At 41.3% G+C, this 24,768-nt stretch overlaps 1 protein-coding gene across 2 annotated transcripts in view; it reads left to right on the top strand.

Moving 5' to 3' along the window:
* The first annotated feature begins 3,675 nt into the window (after nt 1-3,675).
* The window catches only part of LOC135505259 (diacylglycerol kinase zeta-like), a 140,652-nt gene continuing 119,559 nt past the window's right edge, over nt 3,676-24,768 (top strand). Inside the window, exons 1-2 of one of the 2 annotated variants that reach the window (XM_064924495.1) lie at nt 3,676-3,744; nt 3,856-4,168. In XM_064924495.1, the coding sequence (XP_064780567.1) occupies nt 3,894-4,168 (275 nt within the window). In that variant the 5' untranslated portion in view covers nt 3,676-3,744; nt 3,856-3,893. Of the gene's footprint in view, nt 3,745-3,855; nt 4,169-23,415; nt 23,634-24,768 lie in introns of those variants that run through there. The other variant, XM_064924470.1, reaches the window with a different exon arrangement.

Genomic DNA, 24,768 nt, shown 5'->3' on the forward strand with positions numbered 1-24,768 from the left:
AGAGCCTACTATGCCTGATATGACATTAATGTATTTAGATTTATCAATTCGATCTGCACATTTGCTCTGTTTTATGGAGAAGTGTTAATGTATTTATTGTTACCATGATAGTATGCAACATCTTTGTCCCGTGATGGGGTATTTGATTCAGGACTCAAGACTGGGATGCCATGGCAAAGAGCAGACAATTATAAAGACTAGAAATCCCTGGCTGTCTGTTTCACACTCATTGTGACCCTAGTGAGCGGATATAGATGATGAGAGTTCATAGTCCTCACATTTCCATGGCAACGTCAATTCACAAGGCTGAACAGTCTAACCTAGTTACCTCTTCTTCATCCAGCACAAACCACCCGAGCACACTTCTCACCACAGTACAATTCAATGATTCTTTGTAAAAAAAAAAAACTCTCTAGATCGAATATGCACTGCATGAAACATCTAGTCTGAATGGAAGTTGTGGAGTGCATTCTTGGGGCTGGACTAACAGTTGCACATTGAATAAATATGTTCATCTTCACTCCAGCTCCCAATATATTACAAACCAGGGTAAGAAAAACATAGCAGTAGAGATTATTCCACATGCTGAAGAGTTTCTACACGAACACCTTTCTCATATATCTAAAACCAAATGTTTTGTCCAAATCAATTAAAAAAGCGTTTCATCTGCTCCATTACATTTCCCACATTTCCAAGGAAAACTGTCACTAAATCGACTGTCACTAGTCATTTACATGCACCAAACACTTTGCATATACCGTATACTTCATTTTTGTGTTTATTTGTCAAACATCCAACAGTCTGTTATTTCAGTCAGGGCTCTGTACAAAGGTGTGGCTCCCTCCTATTGACTTTGGGCGGTGGAGCAACTGTTCTATCCAAACGGCAATGTAAATGAACTGTATGAATATGCATGCCTGATTACATGCCTGTATGTTTGGAGAGTTACATTGTCTATGGCAAGCACATGATACTTTATGGCCATGCATAATGCAACAGAACAGAATGCAAAGCATGTTGTATACATGTTATAACATACACTTTCACAGGAACATGCGTGATATTGATGTAATGTTTTCCACATGCATACATACATACCTAACATGATGTCGGCTTTAGTTTAGAGCAATTCCCTTTTAACATCCCCGTATCCTACATGAGATCCTTCGCTGGAGTAATCAACCACAGCCTAATGCCCCATTATCTGACCATACTGAAAATGGATCCATATAGCTGTGCTCTGTGCCGCATGGCTTGTTCTACATTTGTTGCTATTGGAATCAAGCTCGACAGTTCCTGTCCACATTCAACTGTCCCCTTTTGAGAAACTCAAACAAGTTGCCTACTAAAACAACTTGGCTACGTGTAAGTAATATTTCGACTGCCTGCTTAGGAAAAAAGGCTGCATTTCCAACAATCATTCAGGCGTAATTCACCTTGTGGCTGTGATGGTCTGACTCACTGGGTAACACCAGGTCACATAACAACAGCCCAGGAAAGGTCAGACATTGATTGGCCCAGTTCCACTGTAACCATTGTCATAACCATCATTGCTGTACTAATCATTCAAATAGTTCTAAATTGCAGTGGGACCAACAACTAATTAGGCCTACAGCAAACTAGGCTACAACAAAGATCAGGTACAATAGTCTACCTCTAACAAAATGCCTAAAACAACTCAATCAACTGCAAATGTTCTCATGGCACTGTTTTGGTGTAGTTTTCCTTTGGGATCATTTACGCAGGACAGCTTCCTGTTTCTTAAGGAATTGCATTCACCAGTTTAAACAGTTTTACAGCCCTTTTTAATGACGATTTGACAAATGGCTTAAAGCTGGCTATACTGTGTTTAGCATACCTTGGTTGACTAACATAAGGTTACACAGGTTAATCATCACTCAGGCCTTTTCAGAGTATTGTTTGGGTTAGGCCACCGCAGTGATGAGGTCTTCCTAAGAATAAAGCAATAGGTCAATTGTGAACAATACAATGCATCAATACGGTAACATACACTATTGAAGAAGAGGAGCCTATAGACCTAATTGCATGTTTGGTTTACTGGAAAATGTAAAGTAGGTTAGAGCAATTCCAGTTTTACCTCCAATCTTTCATTTGATTGAAAGTATTTTTATTTTCTCACACAGAGTTTGCAGAGATACCGCCTGACGCCAGTGAATGCAGAAGCCAAGGGAGAGGCCAGTGTGCTGTGAACAACATAAGCATGAGCACCAATAGTGGAATTGGCGGTGTGTCTTCTATGTCCCCCATTGAAACTGATGCAAACTGATACAAATATTTGAATCATGCCACAATTGTACTACATAATACTAAACAATGTTGGAATGTTGCTATATCAATTCAATAAAAGACAATAATCAGTTATTTTGACACAAAAAAAATACAAATCTGTTGAAATCGTACTGTGGATGTAGACCTCAGAATTTCCTGGTTGCTAAATTCACCCAATATCAGTTTAATGTAACAAAACAAGCATAGAAATCCCAGAACTGACAAGGTGAAAAAAGATCTGTCGTTCTGCCCCTGAACAAGGCAGTTAACCCAATGTTCCTAGGCCGTCATTGAAAATAAGAACTTGTTCTTAACTAACTTTCCTAGTTAAATAAAGGTAAAATAAAAAAAAATAAGTAGAACATTTAGAGAAGTCAGTGCTAGTAAGGGGGGAAATTCAAGTGCAGTGTTTGAAGCTGGTGCACAAAACTGAAAGTAAAAAGATTTCAAACCAAAATGTGAAATAGAGCACATAGAACAGATCTACAGCTTCTTAGACTTGAATTTCAAATGAGAATGGCAGATCTAAAACTAACATTTCTATGTGAATGTGGTCGGTCCCTTATGAAAAAAAGATTGCAGTCAGAGTGCAGTAAAACTGCAGTATCCTGCAAAAACTGAGTCCAAAATAACACTTTTTTCTTACTGCAGTAGTTTTGCAGTGTAACTGGATTATAACTGCAGCTCAACAGCAGTACACTGCAGTTATTCTGCAAGTACAGTACTGCGAGTCGACTGCAGTTAGTACACTTTCAAAATTGCTATATTTGTTTGTAAAGGGTCGCTCAAAAAGTAACATAATTGCATCTTTAAATGGGGTATCAGCCTATTCAGTGACTCTCACAGAACACCGGTAGTCATAGCTCCTATTGCGGGACTTTAACTGGGGGAAATCACCTTCCCAGCCAGTCTATTGTCTATACATCCACGTTGCGATTTCAAATAGTGCGATTTTGTCTTTTGTCAAATCTATAAAACAACACTCCAACTTTTTTTAGCATTAATTTGTACACGTGTGTCATGATTCCACTATTTTCATCCCTTTGCACCAGTTTCAATCGGGGACATTTATTTTTAAAGGTTAAACGCCGATTCCACTACTGTTGTTTGCGCTAATATTATTCACGACCCCACGTGTGGTTACGCGTAGAGATCAGAGAGAGGAGAGAACTGGAGCGAGCCGCACAGCTGTGCAACCGGTTTCTACTTGTTAATACAACCACAGTCACAATTGGCTATATCGTAATAATTCATAATATAACAAAAATAGTTTTTTTGTAAGGTTAGGCATACGCATAGCGGTGTGGTTAAGGTTAGCTTTAACATCCATTTTTAAGAAGATAAACTGTAGAAATAGGCGGGGTTTATGACTTTGTGGCTGTGGTAAAACGACCCCCGTGAAACCTACGGCCACAGGATTTCCGTCTTCGCGTGAATACCGGCGACTATAACCAGGTAAATTCTGCTTAACAAAGTCAGTATATGTAAGCATATTTGTCACATTGCAAGACGAGTCATAGTTTTGCTTTGGACTTCCAGTGTTGAACACAAGCTACTTTATTTTAGGTTGCAGCACTCCACAGTTGATCCACAGCACGGTATCGATGGCTGAGGCACCGGATACCGGGGACCGTGTAACCCCTATCGTCCATAGCTCTACGGATTCACCCACGGCGACACTGGTGCCACCAACCGTAGAAGAACGGGCTGAGGAGGAGGACGTTTTCCTGCCCGAAATGGTGTCACCTGGTCCAGTCTTCAAGCCGGGAGAAGTAAAACGAAAAGTGTCAACTCGGTTGGAAGGTGCGGGGGCATTGACAGCGGAGCAGTTGGATAACGACTTCTTACACCTCGCTATTAGGAAGCAGGTATCATACAGGTAGTACATTTTGAATTTATCCCGCACTTCCTATCTCAATCCCGCACGATATTTCATATAACTACTTCAGTTGGCTACCAAATGTCTGAAGTTGTCTAAAATGTGCAACTTGAAAAAGTCAACATCACCTGCAGCCATAACTATCTCACCTGGTAGCTACTGTCAATTATTTGTAGGCAAGACAACATGTGTCCATGTGAGCTGACACCCCATTGCAATATGGTTCTTCATCTAATAGATAGGCCTACATTGAAGTTATCATTAGGCTACGTGATCCACTACAGCATTTTAATAGCATTATAGCAATTTCACATCTGTCAGCAAGGCCATCCTAATGTTCAGTTACCACAGTGGTGGATATCATTCTTACTAAAAGCACCTGCTAATGTCCTTTGGAGTATAGTAAATACATGCTTGTTCATGTCAGCAATGGAGGATGTCAAGAAAACAACATACTTCTGTGTCCTCCTCAGTCATAACATTGAATTTGAATTGAACCGTTATTTAACTAAGCAAGTCAGTTAAGAACAAATTCTTATTTACCATGACGCCAAACCCGGACGACGCTGGGCCAATTGTGCGTCGCCCTATGGGACTCCCAATCACAGCCGGTTGAGATACAGCATAGACTCCGTTAATTTACAAGCTTTTGGATTAAATACTCTATCCTTCAAAATCTCAGACTTTTAGGACCGACAATCTTGCTTCTTATTGGAATCCGGGCTATATCAAATGGTTTGTAGTATTATATATTTGACTGGCTGCCCTCAGGTTACTGTTGGCTTCCTGACCCTGTTTGTTGCAACTCAGTGTGCTGTGCAAGTAAATGACATGACAGAGTGAGCAATTGGCCTGCTAACAGTCTTCTGTCAGGAGGAAGTGATGCACAGAATGACCTTTGACCATGACCCCTTACACATGAACCTTGGACAAGTTTTATTAAGCATTCACACAGACATTACTACCACACTCTGTTACATTTAAGTCATTTAACAGATGCTCTTTTCCAGCGTTAGTGTATTTCTAGTGAGTGCATTCATCTTAAAAATGGCTAGGTTGGACAATCACATATCTCAGTCATAGTAAGTACATTTTCCCTCAATAAAGTAGCTATCAGCAAAGTCAGTGGTAAGGGGAGGTGGGGGGAAAGTCAAGTGCGAGTGTTACTTCACTGGGAAAAAAAGGATTTGGCTACAGTATAGGATTTGGTGTACAGAAGGATTTTGACTGATATACAGCATAACTGTATAATCTGTCTTTGTATAACATCCACCAGACCACTTAATTCAAAATATTTGGTTTGCAATGACAGCGGTAGTGCAGTTTTTCCTCCATAATCCCAACTGTTTCTAGCTTGATTGTAGAGGATGGTGCAATTGTCTGTGCCCCTGACTGACTCATTGTATGTAAGATTTGAGGGACTATTTTTCTGTGCGGGCTGTGTAGAATGATGTGACTCTAGTCACTGGGTGTTGGTTATTGAGAGTCTGCCACTGCCAGCGGATGCTGTGATGCATTTGTGGCTCTTATGTAACAGGATGAGCAGCAGCAGCAAAGGATCAGGATTTTTTTTTGCATTGTAAATAAGAGGCACTTACTCTGCTGAGTGAGCAGAATGCTGGGCTGGCTGCATCGACTGGCTGGTCCATAGAGGCCTGATGATGCTGGATGGTTAAGACTGGCCTGGCAATGAGTGAGGCTGAGGCCATGTCAGTTTGGCTACATTAACATAGATCACCCATCGCTTTCCTCGGTGTCTGTGACTAACATCGTCAATACAGTGACTCCAACAACAAGGCCTGGGGTAGTGGTCTCATGTGTGATTCAGATGTTATTAAAGACCAAACAGCACCTGCAGCATTTATCAAATGTTGACAATTAAGGAGATGAGTTATTGTGAAATGTTATGTGCATCCATTAAAAAAAGAGATGCTGCATAATTGCATAGTAATGATAACTACCTTTTCTGTTTGGATGAAATTGTAGATATCGTGAAAAGCAGAAATGTGTGATAAATACACAATGATCTCTGTTGTTTTGAAAATGTACTCCAGCACTTTGGATTTTAAATGATACAAATACTATGAGGCTAACTAGCAGACTGTCAGCTTTAATTTGAGGATATTCTCATCCATATCCAGTCAACCGTTTAGAAATCACAGCACTTTTTGGTCATAGTCCCCCCATTTTAGGGGACCAAAAGTATTGGGACAAATTCACTTATGTGTATTAAAGTAGGTACAAGTTAAGTATTTGGCCCTGTATTCATAGCACACAATGATTACATCAAGATAGAGACTCTACACATTTGTTAGATGCATTTGCTGTTTGTTTTGGTTGTGTTTCAGATTATTTTGTGCCCAATAGAAATGTCATGATTACATGTGAGGATCACAATGGGTCAGATCAGCTTGGCAATAGCTGACAATCACCAGACCCTCTCCCACATGCAAAGGGGGAGGAAGGAACGGTGGGGGTTTTGACACCTCCACTCCCGGTCGTAAATTTTAAGCACTAGAGAACTCTCAATTCAATTCAAGGGCTTTATTGGCATGAGAAATATATGTTAACATTGCCAAAGCAATTGAAGTAGATAATCAAAAGTGAAATAAACAAGAAAAATGAACAGTAAACATTACACTCACAGAAGTTCTAAAAGAATTAAGACATTTAAAATGTTGTGTGTGTGCGTGTGTATATATATGTATGTATATATATGAGGTTGACCGATTAATCTGAATGGCCGATTAATTAGGGCCGATTTCCTACGTTTTCATAATGGGAAATCTGTGTTTTTGGGCGCCGATTTGCTGATTTTTATTTGATTTTTTATACCTTTATTTAACTAGGCAAGTCAGTTAAGAACACATCCTTATTTTCAATGACGGCCTAGGAACGGTGGGTTAACTGCCTTGTTCAGGGGCAGAAAGACAGATTTTCACCTTGTCAGCTCGGGGGATCCAATCTTGCAACCTGACAGTTAACTAGTCCAACGCAATAATGACCTGCCTCTCTCTCGTTGCACTCCACAAGGAGATTGCCTGTTACGCGAATGCAGTAAGCCAAGGTAAGTTGCTAGCTAGCACCAAACTTATATTATAAAAAACAATCAATCATAATCACTAGTTAACTACACATGGTTGATGATATTACTAGATATTATCTAGCATGTCCGGCGTTGCCTATCAACTCCCGAGATGAGGCTGGTGTAACCAAAGTGAAATGGCTAGCTAGTTAGCGCGAGCTAATAGCATTTCAAACGTCACTCGCTCTCAGCCTTCTAGTAGTTGTTCCCCTTGCTCTGCATGGGTAACGCTGCTTCCATGATGGCTGTTGTCGTTGTGTTGCTGGTTCGAGCCAAGGGAAGAGCGAGGAGAGGGACGGAAGCTATACTGTTACACTGGCAATACTAAAGTGCCTATAAGAACATCCAATAGTCAAAAGTTAATGAAATACAAATGGTATAGAGGGAAATAGTCCTATAATAACTACAACCTAAAACTTACCTGGGAATATTGAAGACTCATGTTAAAAGGAACCACCAGCTTTCATATGTTCTCATGTTCTGAGCAAGGAACTGAAACGTTAGCTTTCTTACATAGCATATATTGCACTTTTACTTTCTTCTCCAACACTTTGTTTTGCATTATTTAAACCAAATTGAACATGTTTCATTATTTATTTGAGGCTAAATTGATTTTATTGATGTATTATATTAAGTTAAAATAAGTGTTCATTCAGTATTGTTGTAATTGTCATTATTACAAATACATTTATTTTATTTTATTTTTTAAATCGTCCGATTAATCGGTATTGGCTTTTTTGGTCCTCCAATAATTGGTATCAGTATCGGCGTTGAAAAATCATAATCAGTCGACCTCTAATATATATATACAGTGTTGTAACGATGTGAAAGTACAAAAGGGAAAATAAATAAACATAAATATGGATTGTATTTACAATGGTGTTTGTTCATCACTGGTTGCCCTTTCCTTGTGACAACAGGTCACAAATCTTATGGGAGTTTATCAAAATCGGGTTGTTTTTGAATTCTTTGTGGATCTGTGTAATCTGAGGAAAATATGTGTCTCTAATATTGGCATACATTTGGCAGGAGGTTAGGAAGTGCAGCTCAGTTTCCTTCTCATTTTGTGGGTAGTGTGCACATAGCCTGTCTTCTCTTGAGAGGCAGGCCTGCCTACGGCGGCCTTTCTCAATAGCAAGGCTATGCTCACTGAGTCTGTACATAGTCAAAGCTTTCTTTAAGTCTGGGTCAGTCACAGTGGTCAGGTCTTCTGCCACTGTGTACTCTCTTTTTAGGGTCAAGTAGCATTCTAGTTTGCACAGTTTTTTTGTTAATTACTTGACACAGTTACTTTCTCACAGGAGCTCACTGTATTGCTCAACCTAAGGTGAAGGATTTGTCACTAGGTCTGTCCTATTGTTATACTATGTAACTAAAGGAAACACTTTTAATGCTGTCCAGATGGTGTTTCAGATTGTGTTTCTATTTATAGCAAGGGTTGGAACCGGTTCAGGGAACAGAACTGAAAATCGGAACAGAACCGTTCTTTTAAAAGCATGGGAACCGGTTAATAACGTTATTTTAGGTTCCTGGCATTTTTCCCCAGTCCCACAAAAACCCATAACAAAGCGCCTATGCAAAACCCTCACTCTGTCACTCGGAAACATATTCTAGAGTCTGCCTGCCAGCTGAAAGTCTTTGCCAGTGCGTGTGTAGTAGAGGCCGACCGATTAATCGGAATGGCCGATTTCAAGTTTTCATAACAATCGGAAATCGGTATTTTTGGGCGCCGGTTTTGCTGATAAACAAACAAAAAAGTATATATTTTTTTATACCTTTTTATTTAACTAGCCAAGTCAGTTAAAGAATACATTCTTATTTTCAATGATGGCCTACAAGTGTGAACGGTGGGTTAACTGCCTTGTTCAGGGGCAGAATGACAAATTTTCACCTTGTCAGCTCAGGGGATCCAATCTTGCAACCTTACAGTTAATCAGTCCAACGCTCTAACCACCTGCCTTTCTTTGCACTCCACGAGGAACCTGCCTGTTACGCGAATGCAGTAGAAGCCAAGGTAAGTTGCTAGCTAGCATTAAACTTATATTTAAAAAAAACAATCAATCAATCATAATCACTAGTTATAACTACAAATGGTTGATGATATTACTCGTTTATCTAGTGTCCTGCGTTGCATATAATGCAACGCTGGGGGATGATTTAACAAAAGCGCAATTGTTGGACGACTGTACCTTACCATAAACACCAATGCCTTTCTTAAAATCAATACACAAAAGTATATCTTTTTAAACCTGCATATTGAGCTAAAAGAAATCCAGGTTAGCAGGCAATATTAACCAGGTGAAATTGTGTAATTTCTCTTGCGTTCATTGCACACAGAGTCAGGGTATATGCAACAGTTTGGGCAGCCTGGCTCATTGCAAACTAATTTGCCAGAATTTTACGTAATTATGACATAACATTAAAGGTTGTGCAATGTAACAAGAATATTTAGACTTAGGAATGCCACTCGTTAGATAAAATACCGAACGGTTCCGTATTTCACTGAAATAATAAACGTTTTGTTTTCGAAATTATAGTTTCCGGATTCAACCATATTAATGACTAAAGGCTCATATTTCTGTGTGTTGTTATGTTATAATTAAGTCTATGATTTGATAGAGCAGTCTGACTGAGCGATGGTAGGCAGCAGCAGGCTCGTAAGCATTAATTCAAACAGCACTTTCGTGCATTTTGCCAGCAGCTCTTTGCAAGCACAGCGCTGTTTATGACTTCAAGCCTATCAGCCTAATGGCTGGTGTAACCGATGTGAAATGGATGGCTAGTTAGCTGAGTGTGCGCTAATAGCTTTTCAAACATCACTCGCTCTGAGAGACTTGGAGTAGTTATTCCCCTTGCTCTGCAAGGGCAGCGGCTTTTGTGGAGAGAAGGGTAACGCTGCTTCAAGTGTGGCTGTTGTTGATGTGTTCCTGGTTCGAGCCCAGGTAGGGGCGAGGAGAGGGACGGAAGCTATACTGTTACACTGGCAATACTATAGTGCCTATAAGAACATCCAATATTCAAAGGTATATGAAATTCAAATGGTATAGAGAGAAATCGCCCTATAAATACTATAACTACAACCTTAAACGTCTTACCTTTGAATATTGAAGTCTCATGTTGAAAGGAACCACCAACTTTCATATGTTCTCATGTTCTGAGCAACAACGTTAGCTTTTTTACATGGCACATATTGCACTTTTACTTCTCCGACACTTTGTTTTTTTTATTATTTAAACCTAATTGAACATGTTTCATTATTTATTTTAGGCTAAATGGATTTTTATTGATGTATTATATTAAGTTAAAATAAGTGTTCATTCAGTATTGTTGTAATTGTCATTATTACAAATAAATGAATAAATAAAATTTGTCCGTTTAATCGGTATCGGCTTTTTTGGTCGTCCAATAATCGGTATTGGCGTTGAAAAATCATAATCGGTCGACCTCTAGTTTGTAGGCTATATACCTGCCCCTCCCTCCGAAGCATAGGCTACTGTAGTTTACTGGCGTTACAAGTGTGATTCAGAAATTAGGGAGAGAGATTTTCAGAGGAGAATGGATTAACTTTTTTAATTCTAGTTAAGGATACTGTAGTTAGCACGTTTCATATTTAGATTTATTAACTACAAAAAGGGAAGACATGTTTTATTTTAATTCTGGTGCATGCATTGTCAGCTTGCTAGCTCTGGTCCAACGTTAAGCCAACTTTCTAAAGTTGACAGTAAAAGACAGTAAAAGTTCCTTCATAGAAGCCGCGCCTCCTTAGGTATAATTCTGTGGGCCCAATTCAGATAATGCATGTCATAACAACAAGATGCCCAGCGCTTCAAGCCAAGCCTCCTTCACCCACTCTCATTTCAGCTACACTTGTCTGTCCAATGCATGTAGTCAACTGTATAGCTTGCCCGATCCATAGCAAGCTGCTCTATCTGCACTGATTGAAGTAATTTAATGTCGAGCCAAGTGTTAAAAATATTTCAGAGGTTTAGAAAGGAACAATATAAACCATTACTTTTTGGGGGTTCGAACCGGTTCAGAACTTTATTTTGCTGGTCGGAACAGTGGAAAAAAAATAGTTCTGTTCAGAACGAAACGATTGGAAAGTAATCTGTTCCAAACCCTGATTTATAGTAACAGTCCTGATCATTTGGACCGCAGAGCATTCCGATGTCTGAATGCTAAATTGTCCTTGTTTGTTATTTGGGGTAGGCTCAAGGACACAGACAGGTGCGTGCTCTTCTGTCTAGCAGATTAAAACTGGGGGAAATCAAAATGTTAGAAAATGAACAAATCCACGAATGGCAGCAAAATTTAAGTCCCAAGTTTTCTCAATCTTTAAACTAGGATGAATTAGACCTAGTTTCTAGGCCACCAGACAAATAGGTTTCTTTCTATTTAATCTCAATGGGATTAACCTGGTAAATAAATGGTGCCATGCAGTGTAAGTAAGGGTAAAGGATGACTGAGAGGTTACAAATTGATCCCTTCCATTTGAAACTAAATTGAGGGAACCTGTGGCATACTATATTGTCTGTTGGACTAGAGCTTTGGTGATCTCATACTGTATATGCAAATAAACTGTACGGATTGTTTGGAGTTTTTTTGTGGAGAAATGGGAGCAACAGATTAAAGTAGAGATTTTTAATTCCATTTCATCACAGAATGTTGTTTCTGGTTTTCAGGATAAGGTTGAGCTTGTCCTGAGCTTTAGATCAGATCAACACATCAACCCTGTTTCACTAGTTTGTTGTAAGTGGGTCGTAAACTCTACATCCAACGTAAAATGTGCTTTACGCCACACCAAAACATTATACCTGTTGTACCACCTGGGCGTTAGCCCTTCTATGAGCTACGCCTGGGATTATCTTCTTTCATGATATGCACAGACAATAATAGCAATCTATATTTTCAAAAAGGATGTGGGTCTCGTGCTCATATATCACAACCTCCGCTGGCTTTTCGAGTGGCCATGCGTGAGTCAAAGATTATATAACCATGTATACAGATGGAGATTCAAGTGAAACAAAATCACATTGATTATAAAGCCTGTACGACGACGTGCACCACACGGCCTATTGAAATGCATAATGACCTTAAAGTCACCAGGCCTCTCCTGAAATATGGATAATACCCTTTGTACTCCTGTGCTGAGTCTTTTGCATGTTAGAAAGATGAAGGAAATTGTCATCCTGTCATTGACATTGGGTCACTCTGTGTTGATGCAAAATCAAATTTAACAGGCTGTATATACACTGAATAAACAGACAATGCTAATTTCAGCTCATGTTAGGTCCTCTGTCTCTGTGCCATGGGTCGTATGCCTATAAGGCAGGTCCTTATGGCTCTATTGACACTCTGATTAAGGTTGTTTGTGGTTTGATTGAGGGAGATGCAAGGATACAGCCCCTCTAATGAAGGGAACTAACTGTCTCGTCTGGACTCAACATCGACCAATAACACTAATGGATGCTGCCCATATACCCTCCTCTCCAGTTATTTGTAAATACCTGCATTTCTTGTGATTTATTGCGCTGCACTCAATTACTAACAGGGTGCATTTCCATTTAAACAATAAACCCTGACTTAAAAAAAAGAACTGTAAAGAAATACATAAATGTGTATTTTGTGTGTGTCAGAAAAATAGGTATGGGCTAGACAGAGGTATGTTCACTACCGGTCAAGAGTTTGGGGCCACTTAGAAATGTCATTGTTTTTGGAAGAAAAGCACATTTTTTTTTGTTCATTTTAAAATAACAACATCAAATTGATCAGAAATACAGTGTTGTAAATTACTATTGTAGCTGGAAACAGCTGATAAAAAAAGGAATATCTACATAGGTGTACAAAGGCCCATTATCAGCAACCATCACTCCTGTGTTCCAATGGCACGTTGTGGTAGCTAATCCAAGTTTATAATTTTAAAAGGCTAATTGATCATTAGAAAACCCTTTTGCAACAGCTGAAAATTGTCTTCCTGATAAAATACATTTTAAAAAATGGTATTTTTTTTATTATTACCCTCTTTTTTTGTGGGTTCAATTACAGGCTCGAAATGGCCAGAAACTAAGACCTTTCTTCTGAAACTCGTCAGTCTATTCTTGTTCTGAGAAATTAACGCTGTTCCTTGCGAGAAATTGCCAAGAAACTGAAGATCTCGTACAATGCTGTACTACTCCCTTCACAGAACAGAGCAAACTGGCTCTAACAAGAATAGAAAGAGGAGTGGGAGGCCCCGGTGCACAACTGAGCAAGAGGACAAGTACATTAGTGTCTAGCTTGAGAAACAGACGCCTCAAAAGTCCTCAACTGGCAGCTTCATTAAATAGTACTCGCAAAAACATCAGTCTCAAAGTCAACAGTGAAGAGGCAACTCAGGGATGCTGGACTTCTTTATTTCTGACCAATTTGATGTTATTTTAATGGTCAATTTTTTTAGTATTTCTTTACAAAAACAAGGACATTTCTCAGTGACCCCAGGGCTCTGAATTGTCTGATTCTACAAAGACTTCCCTGTCTGTGGGAGTCATTTATTATTTCTCACAGTCAAGTAATCTGGTTTTCCAGGAAGTGTCTGCAGCCATAAATGACCAGTTAATAATGTATTTTCCTCTCTACAGAGGCTAAACAGGCCATTGTGTCTGTTCAACCTCAAGATCAATACCTGCTCTATGGCAGTGTTTCCCAACCCTGGTCCTCAAGCACCCCCATCAGCACACAGTTTTGTTGTAGCCCTCGACAAACATTCAACTCATTGCAGGCTTGATGATTAGTTGACGAGTTGAATCAGGTGTGCTTGTCCAGGGTTACAATAAAAAAAAATTTGTACTGTTGGGGGTAGTCAAGGACTAAGGTTGAGAAACACTGCTCTATGGAAACAAAAGTTATTTGAGAACATTGGGCAACAGCTGGTATGAAACTCTGAACCTCATCATGAATGACTCCACTCAGGCCAGAGCTCTGTTTGCTGTGGACTAGATAGGTTGGCATGTGAGAGTATTCAGGCCAGCCGCTCCCAGACTTTACTTCATCACTAATATTTCAAATAAAGCTATTTATTATGTGTGTTTTTAAAATGCCGGGCGGTTAATTTAGTATATGAACATATACTTGACATATGAAGTCAAGGAGAGCAATGATATGTGAAAATGAACGCGCCATACAATTTGTTTAGATCTTCCACTTCTCTAGCAATCCTACATGGATCTGGTGAATCCAATATCCCTTCTATCGGAATTCCTCTTCCCCTTGTCAAGTTTGCAGTTTCAAATTAAATCAAGAACCATTGGGAAATGGCAGCACTCCAAAATGTTTTTAAAGCGGACAAAACTATGTCGCTGTAACTGGTGTCGTGGTTGGATGAGGAGGAATCGGACCAAAGCACAGCATGGTGAGTGTTCATGACTTTTATTGAACTGAACACTTAAACAAAAATAACAAAGTGAATACACAAATCAGTCCTGTCAGGTGAAGAACACTAAACAGAAAACAACTACCCACAAAAACCATGTGGGAAAAAGCATGTATGGTAAGTATGGTTCGCAATTAGAGACAACGATAGACAGCTGTCCCTGATTGAGAACCCTACCCGGCCAAAACAAAGAAATACAAAAACATAGAAAAAAGAACATAGAATGCCCACCCAAATCGCACCCTGACCAAACCAAAATAGAGACATAAAAAGCTCTCTAAGGTCAGGGCGTGACAGTCGCCTCATTTGACCTTTAAAAAAATAAATAGAAATTAGGCCGTGCAAGCTAATGCGTTTCCACAGTTATGCCTTCATCAGATGCATAATGGATGCTCTGAAGGCATAACTGCTGGAAAACGCATTAGCATGCCTGGCCAAAAATAAAAAGATTACATGTAGGTAACGTCTTTTTAAAATTATTTTTTTTCATTATTTTTTTAAACATTTGAGTGCAGCTGTTCTTGAACTCGGGATTTCATTTGAAGCCATTGTCACATATGGCAGACCACCCAGCTAATAAAGCGATAGCACACCTGTTACCCACTCAAATACTGTAGTTCTCGGCAACAGCTGAGAAGGGGCACTCTTCTCTCGCCACTGTTGTTGATAATTATGTTTCCTCTCCCATCTTAGGAGGACCTGTAATTACCTTAACCAGGGAATTAAATTGGGAGGAAATAACGTTATCTTTTCTTTGAAGGATAGGCTACACAAACACACCTACACTCCCACGTGCGCGCACAGAAACACACACAGATACAGACATGCACACAGAAACGCACACCGATACAGACATGCACACAGAAACGCACACCGATACAGACATGCACACAGAAACGCACACAGATCCAGAAATGCACACAGAAACACACACAGATACAGACATGCACACACAAACATAAGAGAAAAGGAAAAAGTCGATTCCTACCATTTTGAAAAGGGAATGACAGCTGACGATGACCGGATGTCTGGTTGTCATGGCGCGCCTAAGAAATCAATGCACCATACAATCAAATTGATCAAATCAAATTATTTTTCATAATCGCCGAATACAACCGGTGCAGACTTTACCGTAATCTTCTTCGGTACAAGCCCTTCCCCAACAATGCAGAGTAAAAAAGTAAAGCATTTGCTAAATTAAAAACAGAAATAGTAACATAATAAAATAACAATAACGAGGCTATATACAACCAATATCAGTACTGAGTCAATCTGCAGGGGTACGAGGTAGAGGTAAAATGTACATGTACGTCGGGTTAAAAGTGACTAGGAAATCAGGATGGCTAATAAATAGAGTATCAGAAGCGTATGTGAAGAGCTTGAAAGTGTGTCCGTTTTAGAATTTTGAGGTGAGAATTTGACAGGGTGCAAACAACTACGAGCAGAGGAAGAGAGTGAGCAACTCAATTTGGACTGACTGACTGGCCTCTTTCCTTTCCTATGTTTAAAATATGAGATCTGCCTGGGGAGTGGAGTACCTCTGTACCACTCCAGCTGAGTTACAGCTCGGCTACGTTAGGAAGAGAAATGGAGACTGAGAAATATTGAGGCAAATGAAGACTAGATTTATATGGATCACCAAAGTAGGCTTAATCAGCACTACCAATGGGCTTCAGATTGCTATAAGGTTCACCAGAAAATGGTTGTGGGTGTTTTTGTTAATTGAGACAAACTGCTTTGCCAATGTTGCCTTCCACTTCCCTCTCGCTGCCTCTGCGCGTTTCCATAGCTGCGAAGAGAGCGGCTGTTTTTTGGAGTGCTGCCCTCCAACGCTTTACTGTCGAACAAAAAGGTGACGGTTTATTTGTAATGTAAATAATGTGTGGGGGAAGTGGAGCGCTTCTCCATGGGGAATCAACATTAGAGAAAGAGACTAACTAACCGACTCTGACTCTCTCTCTGAGAGAGAGAGAGAGAGAGAGAGAGAGAGAGAGAGAGAGAGAGAGAGAGAGAGAGAGAGAGAGAGAGAGAGAGAGAGAGAGAGAGAGAGAGAGAGAGAGAGAGAGAGAGAGAGAGAGAGAGAGAGAGAGAGAGAGAGAGAGAGAGAGAGAGAGAGAGAGAGAGAGAGAGAGAGAGAGAGAGAGAGAGAGAGAGAGAGAGAGAGAGAGAGAGAGAGAGAGAGAGAGAGAGAGAGAGAGAGAGAGAGAGAGAGAGAGAGAGAGACTGATTGACTCTCTCGCTCTCTCTGACTGACTGAATGACTTCTCTGATCATATTAAATGTTGTTATTGATGTTACCGGGCAACTGATAATAGATATGACCTTTGACTGTTGGCACACCGCTGGCTGAAATTCTACTCTGAATGTAGATGTAGTCTAGCAACATTCAGTGCAGTACATGGCATCTAGTGCAACAGTTAGACCTATATAATATCAGTGAGTGACAGGAGAGCCCATCTGGTTTGTACTGCTGTCAGTGAACCATGGCAGATGGATGAGTCATTCTTCCAGGTTCCTTATAATAGAGATGTACATGTAGTGTTAGACCGCCCTGGCATTTGGGAAAACGTTACTTTAATGTCACACCTAACGGTCTCAAATAAAATTTTATTTGTTACATGCGCCCGACTACAACAAGTGTAGACCTTACCGTGAAATGCTGACATACAAGCCCTTAATCAACAATGCAGTTCAAGAAATAGAGTTAATAAAATATTTACTAAATAAACTAAAGTAAAAAATAATATATATTAGTATGAAAAGGTAACACAAGAAATGTACATAACAATAATATGTCTATACAGAGGGTGCCGAGTCAATGTGCGGGGGTACAGGTTAGTCGAGGCACCTGTCCTAAAGATACCTGCTGGTCTGCTGTATAAGACCACGTCAGTTTATACTGTATGACCACCCTATCCCATGCTGCCTGAAATGAAACCAGAAGGGATGATGATGGAGAGAGAGACAGAAAGAGTGAGCGTGGGCACACTCTCCAACCCCACTGCTGAGTGGGCTTCAGTTTCGACGGCACGACTCTCAATTGGATATAGGTGAGTGGCGAGAGGGGGAGGGGGCTAGCTGCTGAAGGGAACCCACACACAGAACGCCCATTCTTGGCAGAGGTCCAGGCTTACCACGAGGGGATGTTTCTGTATTGTCAGTACAGGGAGTACACTGTACGGAGAAATAAACACAGAACAGCTGACTTCAGTGAAACAGCCTTAGCATCTCTCTCTCTCTTTGCTCTCCGGATTAGACTACAGTGAATTATTGAAGCATGTTTACCGTGTTGTCTAGGCTGTCCAGCTCAGTTCTGTTCTAATGGCTGATGAATGACAAGACTGCTGCTGTGACTGTACTGAAGCGCTGTCTTCGGGTTTTATTGACTGTGTTTAGCATTGACAGTAGACAGTTTGTACAAGTCTTAGTCGTTGTAAGAACCCCCAAGGAATATGTGAGAATGTAGCTGCATTATCTACCACCAGTCTTTATAGAATACCGGTTGTGTAGGTTTGGCTGGTTGAGAGCGGTTGAGGAAATCTAAAAGACTCGGAACATGAAGCGTTGACCTAATTTTGAGACACGGTTTCATTCTTTTGAACATAAAACAGTCATCATCTCATTTACCCTCTAGAAAGCGATCAATAAATCACAAATCATTTTTATAAGTTCTTTCTCTTTTTTTTCTTTCTAGTGCTTTTCTGCTGGAATAGGAAGTTCCGGGTTGTTCTAGGTAAATGTCCTTTCGGCAGTATGTGAAGCGTTGACATAGGAAGCAGCTGTGGTTCAGCTCCTCGTCAGAAAGCCTCAGGGATATTCTGCTGTATTACTCTCGCTCGGCAGAATCCTCCACTGCTATAGTTTGACCCTCCACAAAGTGCAGTCTCGCGTCGTGCATTGCGTATCCCCGTTTCTTATTTTGCATGATGTACAGTATACTTACACACCACTTGTAAGGTACCTCTTTTATTTCAGACTTGCGCCAGTGGCGTTCAGTAACGTGTAGTGTCCCTCTGGTCCTCTCTGTCACTGAAGAGGTTGTCACATAACAGTAAGTACCTGTCAGTTGCTTTTAACTGTCAGCCTATCTGAGAGACGAATGGAGATGAGGGTGTGACAGGAAGATCTTTGATAAGGAAAAGGAGCAGCGCTCGCTCACCATTTTTAAAAACAAACTTTTATTTAAGCAGCTATTAAAAGCGCAACGTTTCGGCTTTCATCAATGGCCTTCAATGGTGACAGAAAGAGACCACTTTCTAATAGATGTGTGTTAGACCAAAATAATGGAAAGCTACACGCAGCCATGTTTTCAGGGCTATGTGTTCTTTTCATCCATGAACTATGTGGGAAATTGCTAGTCTTTTAGGTGATGGTCTGATTATCAGATTTGTTCCGCTCACAAGGTGGCTTATTCAGTCTGCTGCTTGTTCTGCTTCAGCAGGTCATGGTAACTTGGCAGCAACTGGAATGTAATGAGCTAGGCCTATTGAAATATTCTGGTATGGCAGAGTAGGTTATTTCTTGCTGATTGGATTGGAATAGTACAAGAGAGCTCGGAATGTTCTAATATGGAACATTGATTAGCAGCATGACCTTATTCAACGAAATCTGGGCCATTTTTTTTACACACACGTGTGCCTTATACAAGACTCAAGATGACACATATATGAAGGGACTTACCCTAATCATGAAATTGGTGATCCCCCCCCTCACCCCACCCCCCACCCACCTTGTTACATCTTAGCGTGGTCCCAGATCTGTTTATGATCGTTGTCATAACCAAACCTTGTTGGTCCATGGGTGGAGATGTTATACAATGCCCTCTAGTGGATATAGTTTGAAAGGCATGAAGTGGCCCTGAAGTGTTAATTTGTTGAGTGACAATGGTCACCTGTGCTTTTAAGCCAGATATGCACAGTGCATTTAAAATGAGTAGGTTATAAGTACTTCAAGGCCTTTATCTCTTTTTTCCCCCAGACTAAACAAGTCTGTGTATAAATGCACAGGGCCATCAATGAGGGAGGGAGGGAGGGAGGGAGGGAGGGAGGGAGGGAGGGAGGGAGGGAGGGAGGGAGGGAGGGAGGGGGAGACATGGAGTGGGGTAGAAAGGGGAGGGAGAGAGTATCTCTTTCATCCGGAGAACATAAGAGGCTGAGATCGGGAACCCTTTGGTCAGCTGAAATTGGCTTACAATTCAGATGAAAGTCTTGGCCAAAACGCACATGTATCATGTCTAGCTAACAAGAGAGACTGAGAGACAGAGAAACAAAATGGAGAGCCATCTTGCAGGACAGGCATCACTCCACCTTCCCTCGCCATCCGCTCTCATCTTTGATCATCTACACGTGGGTGTGTGTGTGTGCTGCATGTACTAATGAATTAATTTAAACGATGTTGGTGGATTTTCTTTCACCCGTAATTCACTTAATCAAAGGGATTCATGCCTTGCCGGTGTTTAAACCAGCCTGGTGGTGGTGTGAGTTTGACTTTCGCGTCACACGCGCTGCCGCATCAACCCAAAGAGAAGTTAGCTCTACTGTACTAAAAGCAGAACCATACAGCCACTCACCTAAAACAGAACACTGTCTCATCTTGAGAGGTTTGATAAACCGCTATAAGTGGCACATGGCAGAATGTCAGTTCACAGATGGCGAGCATGATGTGACTCTTGAGGTCAGTGACTCAACAAATAATCGCTCAATTTCCAAACCGCTCTGGCAGCAGGGTGTGAACGCACAGCACAGTACAGTCAGAGAGGGTATTCCGAGAGCTCAAGACTGGTTGTTCTTTTCGCAGCAGTGATCTGAGTGGCACTTGGCTCAATGCAGCTATCTCTCTGTGGTCTATGTGACTGATAACCCATCTCACGGTTCCTCACTTTAGCCTCCTTCAAATTCAGTCAGCATTTCTCAAGGAGTCGGCATGTGAATATCTTGCCGCCCTAGGCTTCACACACTTAAACAGCTGAAGTAGCATAAGGTCTTTGTAACGCACACTCGTGAAACTTTTCTGATGATAATGTTTGGCGGTAGAGAGCTTTGAGGTATAAGGGATTATGTCAGTTGCTATGCCGTGGACACTACACATTACGAAGAGCTACCGTGTTCCATGCTGACATAATATGTGACAGACCGTCTGTAATAAAAACTGAAAAAAAGAAGAAGAAAAAAAGAACAAATAAACAAATGTAAAGTGTTGAGCCAATGTTTCATGAGCTGAAATATAAGATCCCAGAAATGTTCCATACCCATAAAAAAAGCTTATTTCTCTCAAATGTTGTGCACACAGTTGTTTACTCCCCTGGTAGTGAGCATTCCTACTTTGCCAAGATCCACCTGACCGGTGTGGCATATCAATACACTGATTACACAGCATGATCATTACACAGGTGCACCTTGTGCTGAGGACAATAAAAGTTCACTCTACAATGCCGCAGATGTTTTGAGGGAGTGTGCAATTGGCATGCTGACTGCAGGAATATCCACCAAAGCTGTTGCCAGACCAATGTCGTTTTACAGAATTTGGCAGTACGTCCACCCAGCCTCACATCCACAGGCCACGTGTAACCACACCATCCCAGGACCTCCATATTCGGCTTCTTCACCTGCGGGATCGTCTGAGACCAGCCACCCGGACAGCTGGCGAGACTGTGGTTTTGCACAACCGAAGAATTTCTTCACAAACTGTTAGAAATCGTCTCAGGGAAGATCACCTGTGTGCCCGTTGTCCTCATCAGTTTGGCGTCGTAACCAACTTCTTCAGTGGGCAAATGCTCACCTTCGATGGCCACTGGCACGCTAAAGAAGGTTGCTATTCACGGATGAATCCCGGTTTCAACTGTACAGGGCAGATGTCAGACAGCATGTATGGCGTCGTGTTGGCGGGCGGTTTGCTGATGTCAACATTGTGAACAAAGTGCTCCATAGAGGTGGTGGGGTTATGGTATGGGCAGGCATAAGCTACAGACAACAAACACAATTGCATTTTTATTGATGGCAATTTGAATGGACAGAGATAACGTGACGAGATCCTGAGGCCCATTGTCGTGCCATTCCAGCGCCGCCACCACGTCATGTTTCAGCATGATAATGCACGGTCCCATGTCGCAAGGATCTGTACACAATTCCTGTAAGCTGAACATGTCCCAGTTCTTCCATGGCCTGCATACTCACCAGACATGTCACCCATTGAGCATGTTTGGGATGCTCTGGATTAACGTGTATGACAGTGTTCCAGTACCCGCCAATATACAGCAACTTCACACAGCCATTGAAGAGGAGTGGGACAACATTCCATAGACCACAATCAACAGCCTGATCAACTCTATTCGAAAGAGATGTCGCTCTGCATGAGGCAAATGGTGGTCACACCAGATACTGACTGGATTTCTGATCCTCTACCTTTTTTTAAGGTATCTGTGACCAACAGATACATATCTATATTCCCAGTCATGTGATATCCATAGATTAGGGCCCAATGAATTGAATTTATTGAGTTCCTTATATAAACTGAAACTCAGTAAAATCTTTGAAATTGCTGTGTTACATTTTATGTTTTTGTTCAGTGTAGCTATACCCCCAATTGTTCAAAACCTAGAGCCAAACTAGTCACAACCGCTTTAGCGAACATTGGATATTACTCACGTAACCATGGTTCTAAGCGTCGCATTCACTTCACTACATAAAAATATATATAAAAAAATAAATCCACCACGTGCTGCTTTTAATCTGCTGGCGGGACGGATCCAGCCCGGTGGGCATATTTTGCCCTGGACTGATCTATATGATGATAGGGCGTCAGGTTGTCCCTGTCCCTAACTCTGATCTCAGACCTGAAGAGATACGAGATCAGATGGTCACCATGACAGATGTCGGTCATAGCTTTTTCTTTTTTTATGTTCTGCCTACCCTCTCTGTCTCTCACCCACATTTCGTCTGTCTGTCTGTCTGTCTGTCTGTCTGTCTGTCTGTCTGTCTGTCTGTCTGTCTGTCTGTCTGTCTCACATTTTCTTACTCACGCTGTCTTTTTACAGCAATCACTTTTCACATGTAAGGCAGTGCAGCGGCTCGGTCTGCTCTGCTCCTCATCTTTCGGCTCACACAGCGCTACACCATCAGCCAGGAATGCAAGCTAAATCAAGGAGGCTGGGAGACAAACGGAGATATCTCTCCTCCATCCTTTCACTTCTAACTGTTTTATTGTTGTAATACGTGTGCCAAGCAATAAGTGACATTCAACTAAACATGTCTGCCCATTAGCTTTTACAATTGCGATACTGTCCAATCCGGGAATACAACTCTGAGGTCAAAAGTTCAGGCATACTGTAACTCAATATATATGACAGGTACTGTACTGTAGGATTCAAGGCCTTCATTTTTAGTTCAACATGCTGCATAAAGTTTCTCATTGCCCTCCCCATCAACTATCAAAGATAAACATTGGGGGTAGGGGGAATGTCCTCCAGCTGTCTAAAAATAGCCAGCAACTCAATCAGTTTGGCCATGTTTTATTTTTACCATGTTTTTGGCATGCTCTCTCTCCCCTTGCGTGCGTGCGCTCTCTCTCTCTCTCTCTCTCTTGATCTCTCTCACTTACACACATTCTCACTCAGTTACTCTCACTCTCACACTCTCACTCACACTCTCACTCACTCACTCACTCACTCACTCACTGGCTTATGTCACAAGCCATGAGGAAGTCATGAAACAGGAAGTGAGCAGAAGTGGACGGGGGGGGGTGTGTAAGATAGTTCTGAGAGACAGACGGCGCAGTTGTCAGTTGGACTGGATCTCCGTAAATCGTTGTTAGGTTTGTGTCGGGGGCTGACACAGGAATGCTAGACAGGACAAGGAAGACCGCTCTTTGGTGGGCCGCTGCAAAGGAAGGCTGAGCGGGGACAAAGGACTGGATATGTGGGGTCGCTGGGGGAAGTGGGACGTCCCTCCAACCCCTCCGCTTGCCCTCACTCACAGGTAGTGGTGTGTGCTCCTTACTTCCCTTTGGTTTTTTGGTCACAAACCACTAATGGCCAGAACGTGGTGTGAAACCCAGACTATGGAAACATTTCTCTATATTTTGGTTTGATTTGTTCAGTGGGACTTTTGGTTTAGTATGTCTAAGAGTATACTCAGTAAAGCTTTACATGGGTTACAGATGCTGAACACTAAGATGTGTTGAGATAATAATATATATTTTCTGTGTTATGACAGAAAAGGAAGTTGAGGCTGTGTCGAATTTAGAAATTTAGTTTTGCAGCGTCCACTTATAAATAGCTTGGCCATCCACCAGTATGGGATTCATTTATGACCTTAAACAGGGCTGTATAACGTTCCAGAAAGTTGTCCATTATCCTGAGAATTTGACTGGGATGAACCGGGTGAAGACTAATGTCATGCAATGCTGAAGTTGTGCTGTTTTGGGATGTTGATGATGCTATGACAGTGAGCAATAGTCAAGGGCTGGATGTTTGTTTTGTTCTGGGAAAAGGAGCAGTTTATAGTTCTCATTTGTGCAACTTCTGCTATGTGCAACAACTGACTTATTCTCATTTAGATTGGTTGCACAATTCTCCATAAAAGAAAAAGGTGTATATCGTAACATTCGCACTTCCTTGGTATATTATCCCCATTTGTCTTAAGACTTTTCACTCATCTTACAATGCGCCCACGTTATATTTACTTAGTACAGGAGTGTGAGTCATTGATTCAACCCCTGGGGAGAAATGTAACTCAGTTGCACAACATACCCATGGGGGGGCGCCCTAAACCTCTGCTTGTTTTGTTCTGCATCTCCATCTGCTTATCGGTCTGTCTCGCTTTCTGAGTTTCTGGTTGGTCATGCCGTCATCCGACATTCGTTTTACAACTGCTGTTCTTTTCACTGTATGTCCTTCTGACCCAATGATTGCGTTAACTTAACTAGAGGCAATATAGCGGTAATGCACTGTTTTATCCCGTAAGCCTATATAGTGTGACGCGTTCTCTGTCTATTCCATTCTTGGAATATAAGTTCTAAAGTTCTCTTTGAGCTGTTGTGGATCTTCTATTTATGACAGTTGAAACCAGGCGGTGTGTTGCTGTTTGAATACTCCCCCCCCCATGTAACACT

Source organism: Oncorhynchus masou, chromosome 2, assembly GCF_036934945.1.
Source record: "Oncorhynchus masou masou isolate Uvic2021 chromosome 2, UVic_Omas_1.1, whole genome shotgun sequence".
In the NCBI taxonomy this organism is placed as follows: Eukaryota; Metazoa; Chordata; class Actinopteri; order Salmoniformes; family Salmonidae; genus Oncorhynchus; species Oncorhynchus masou.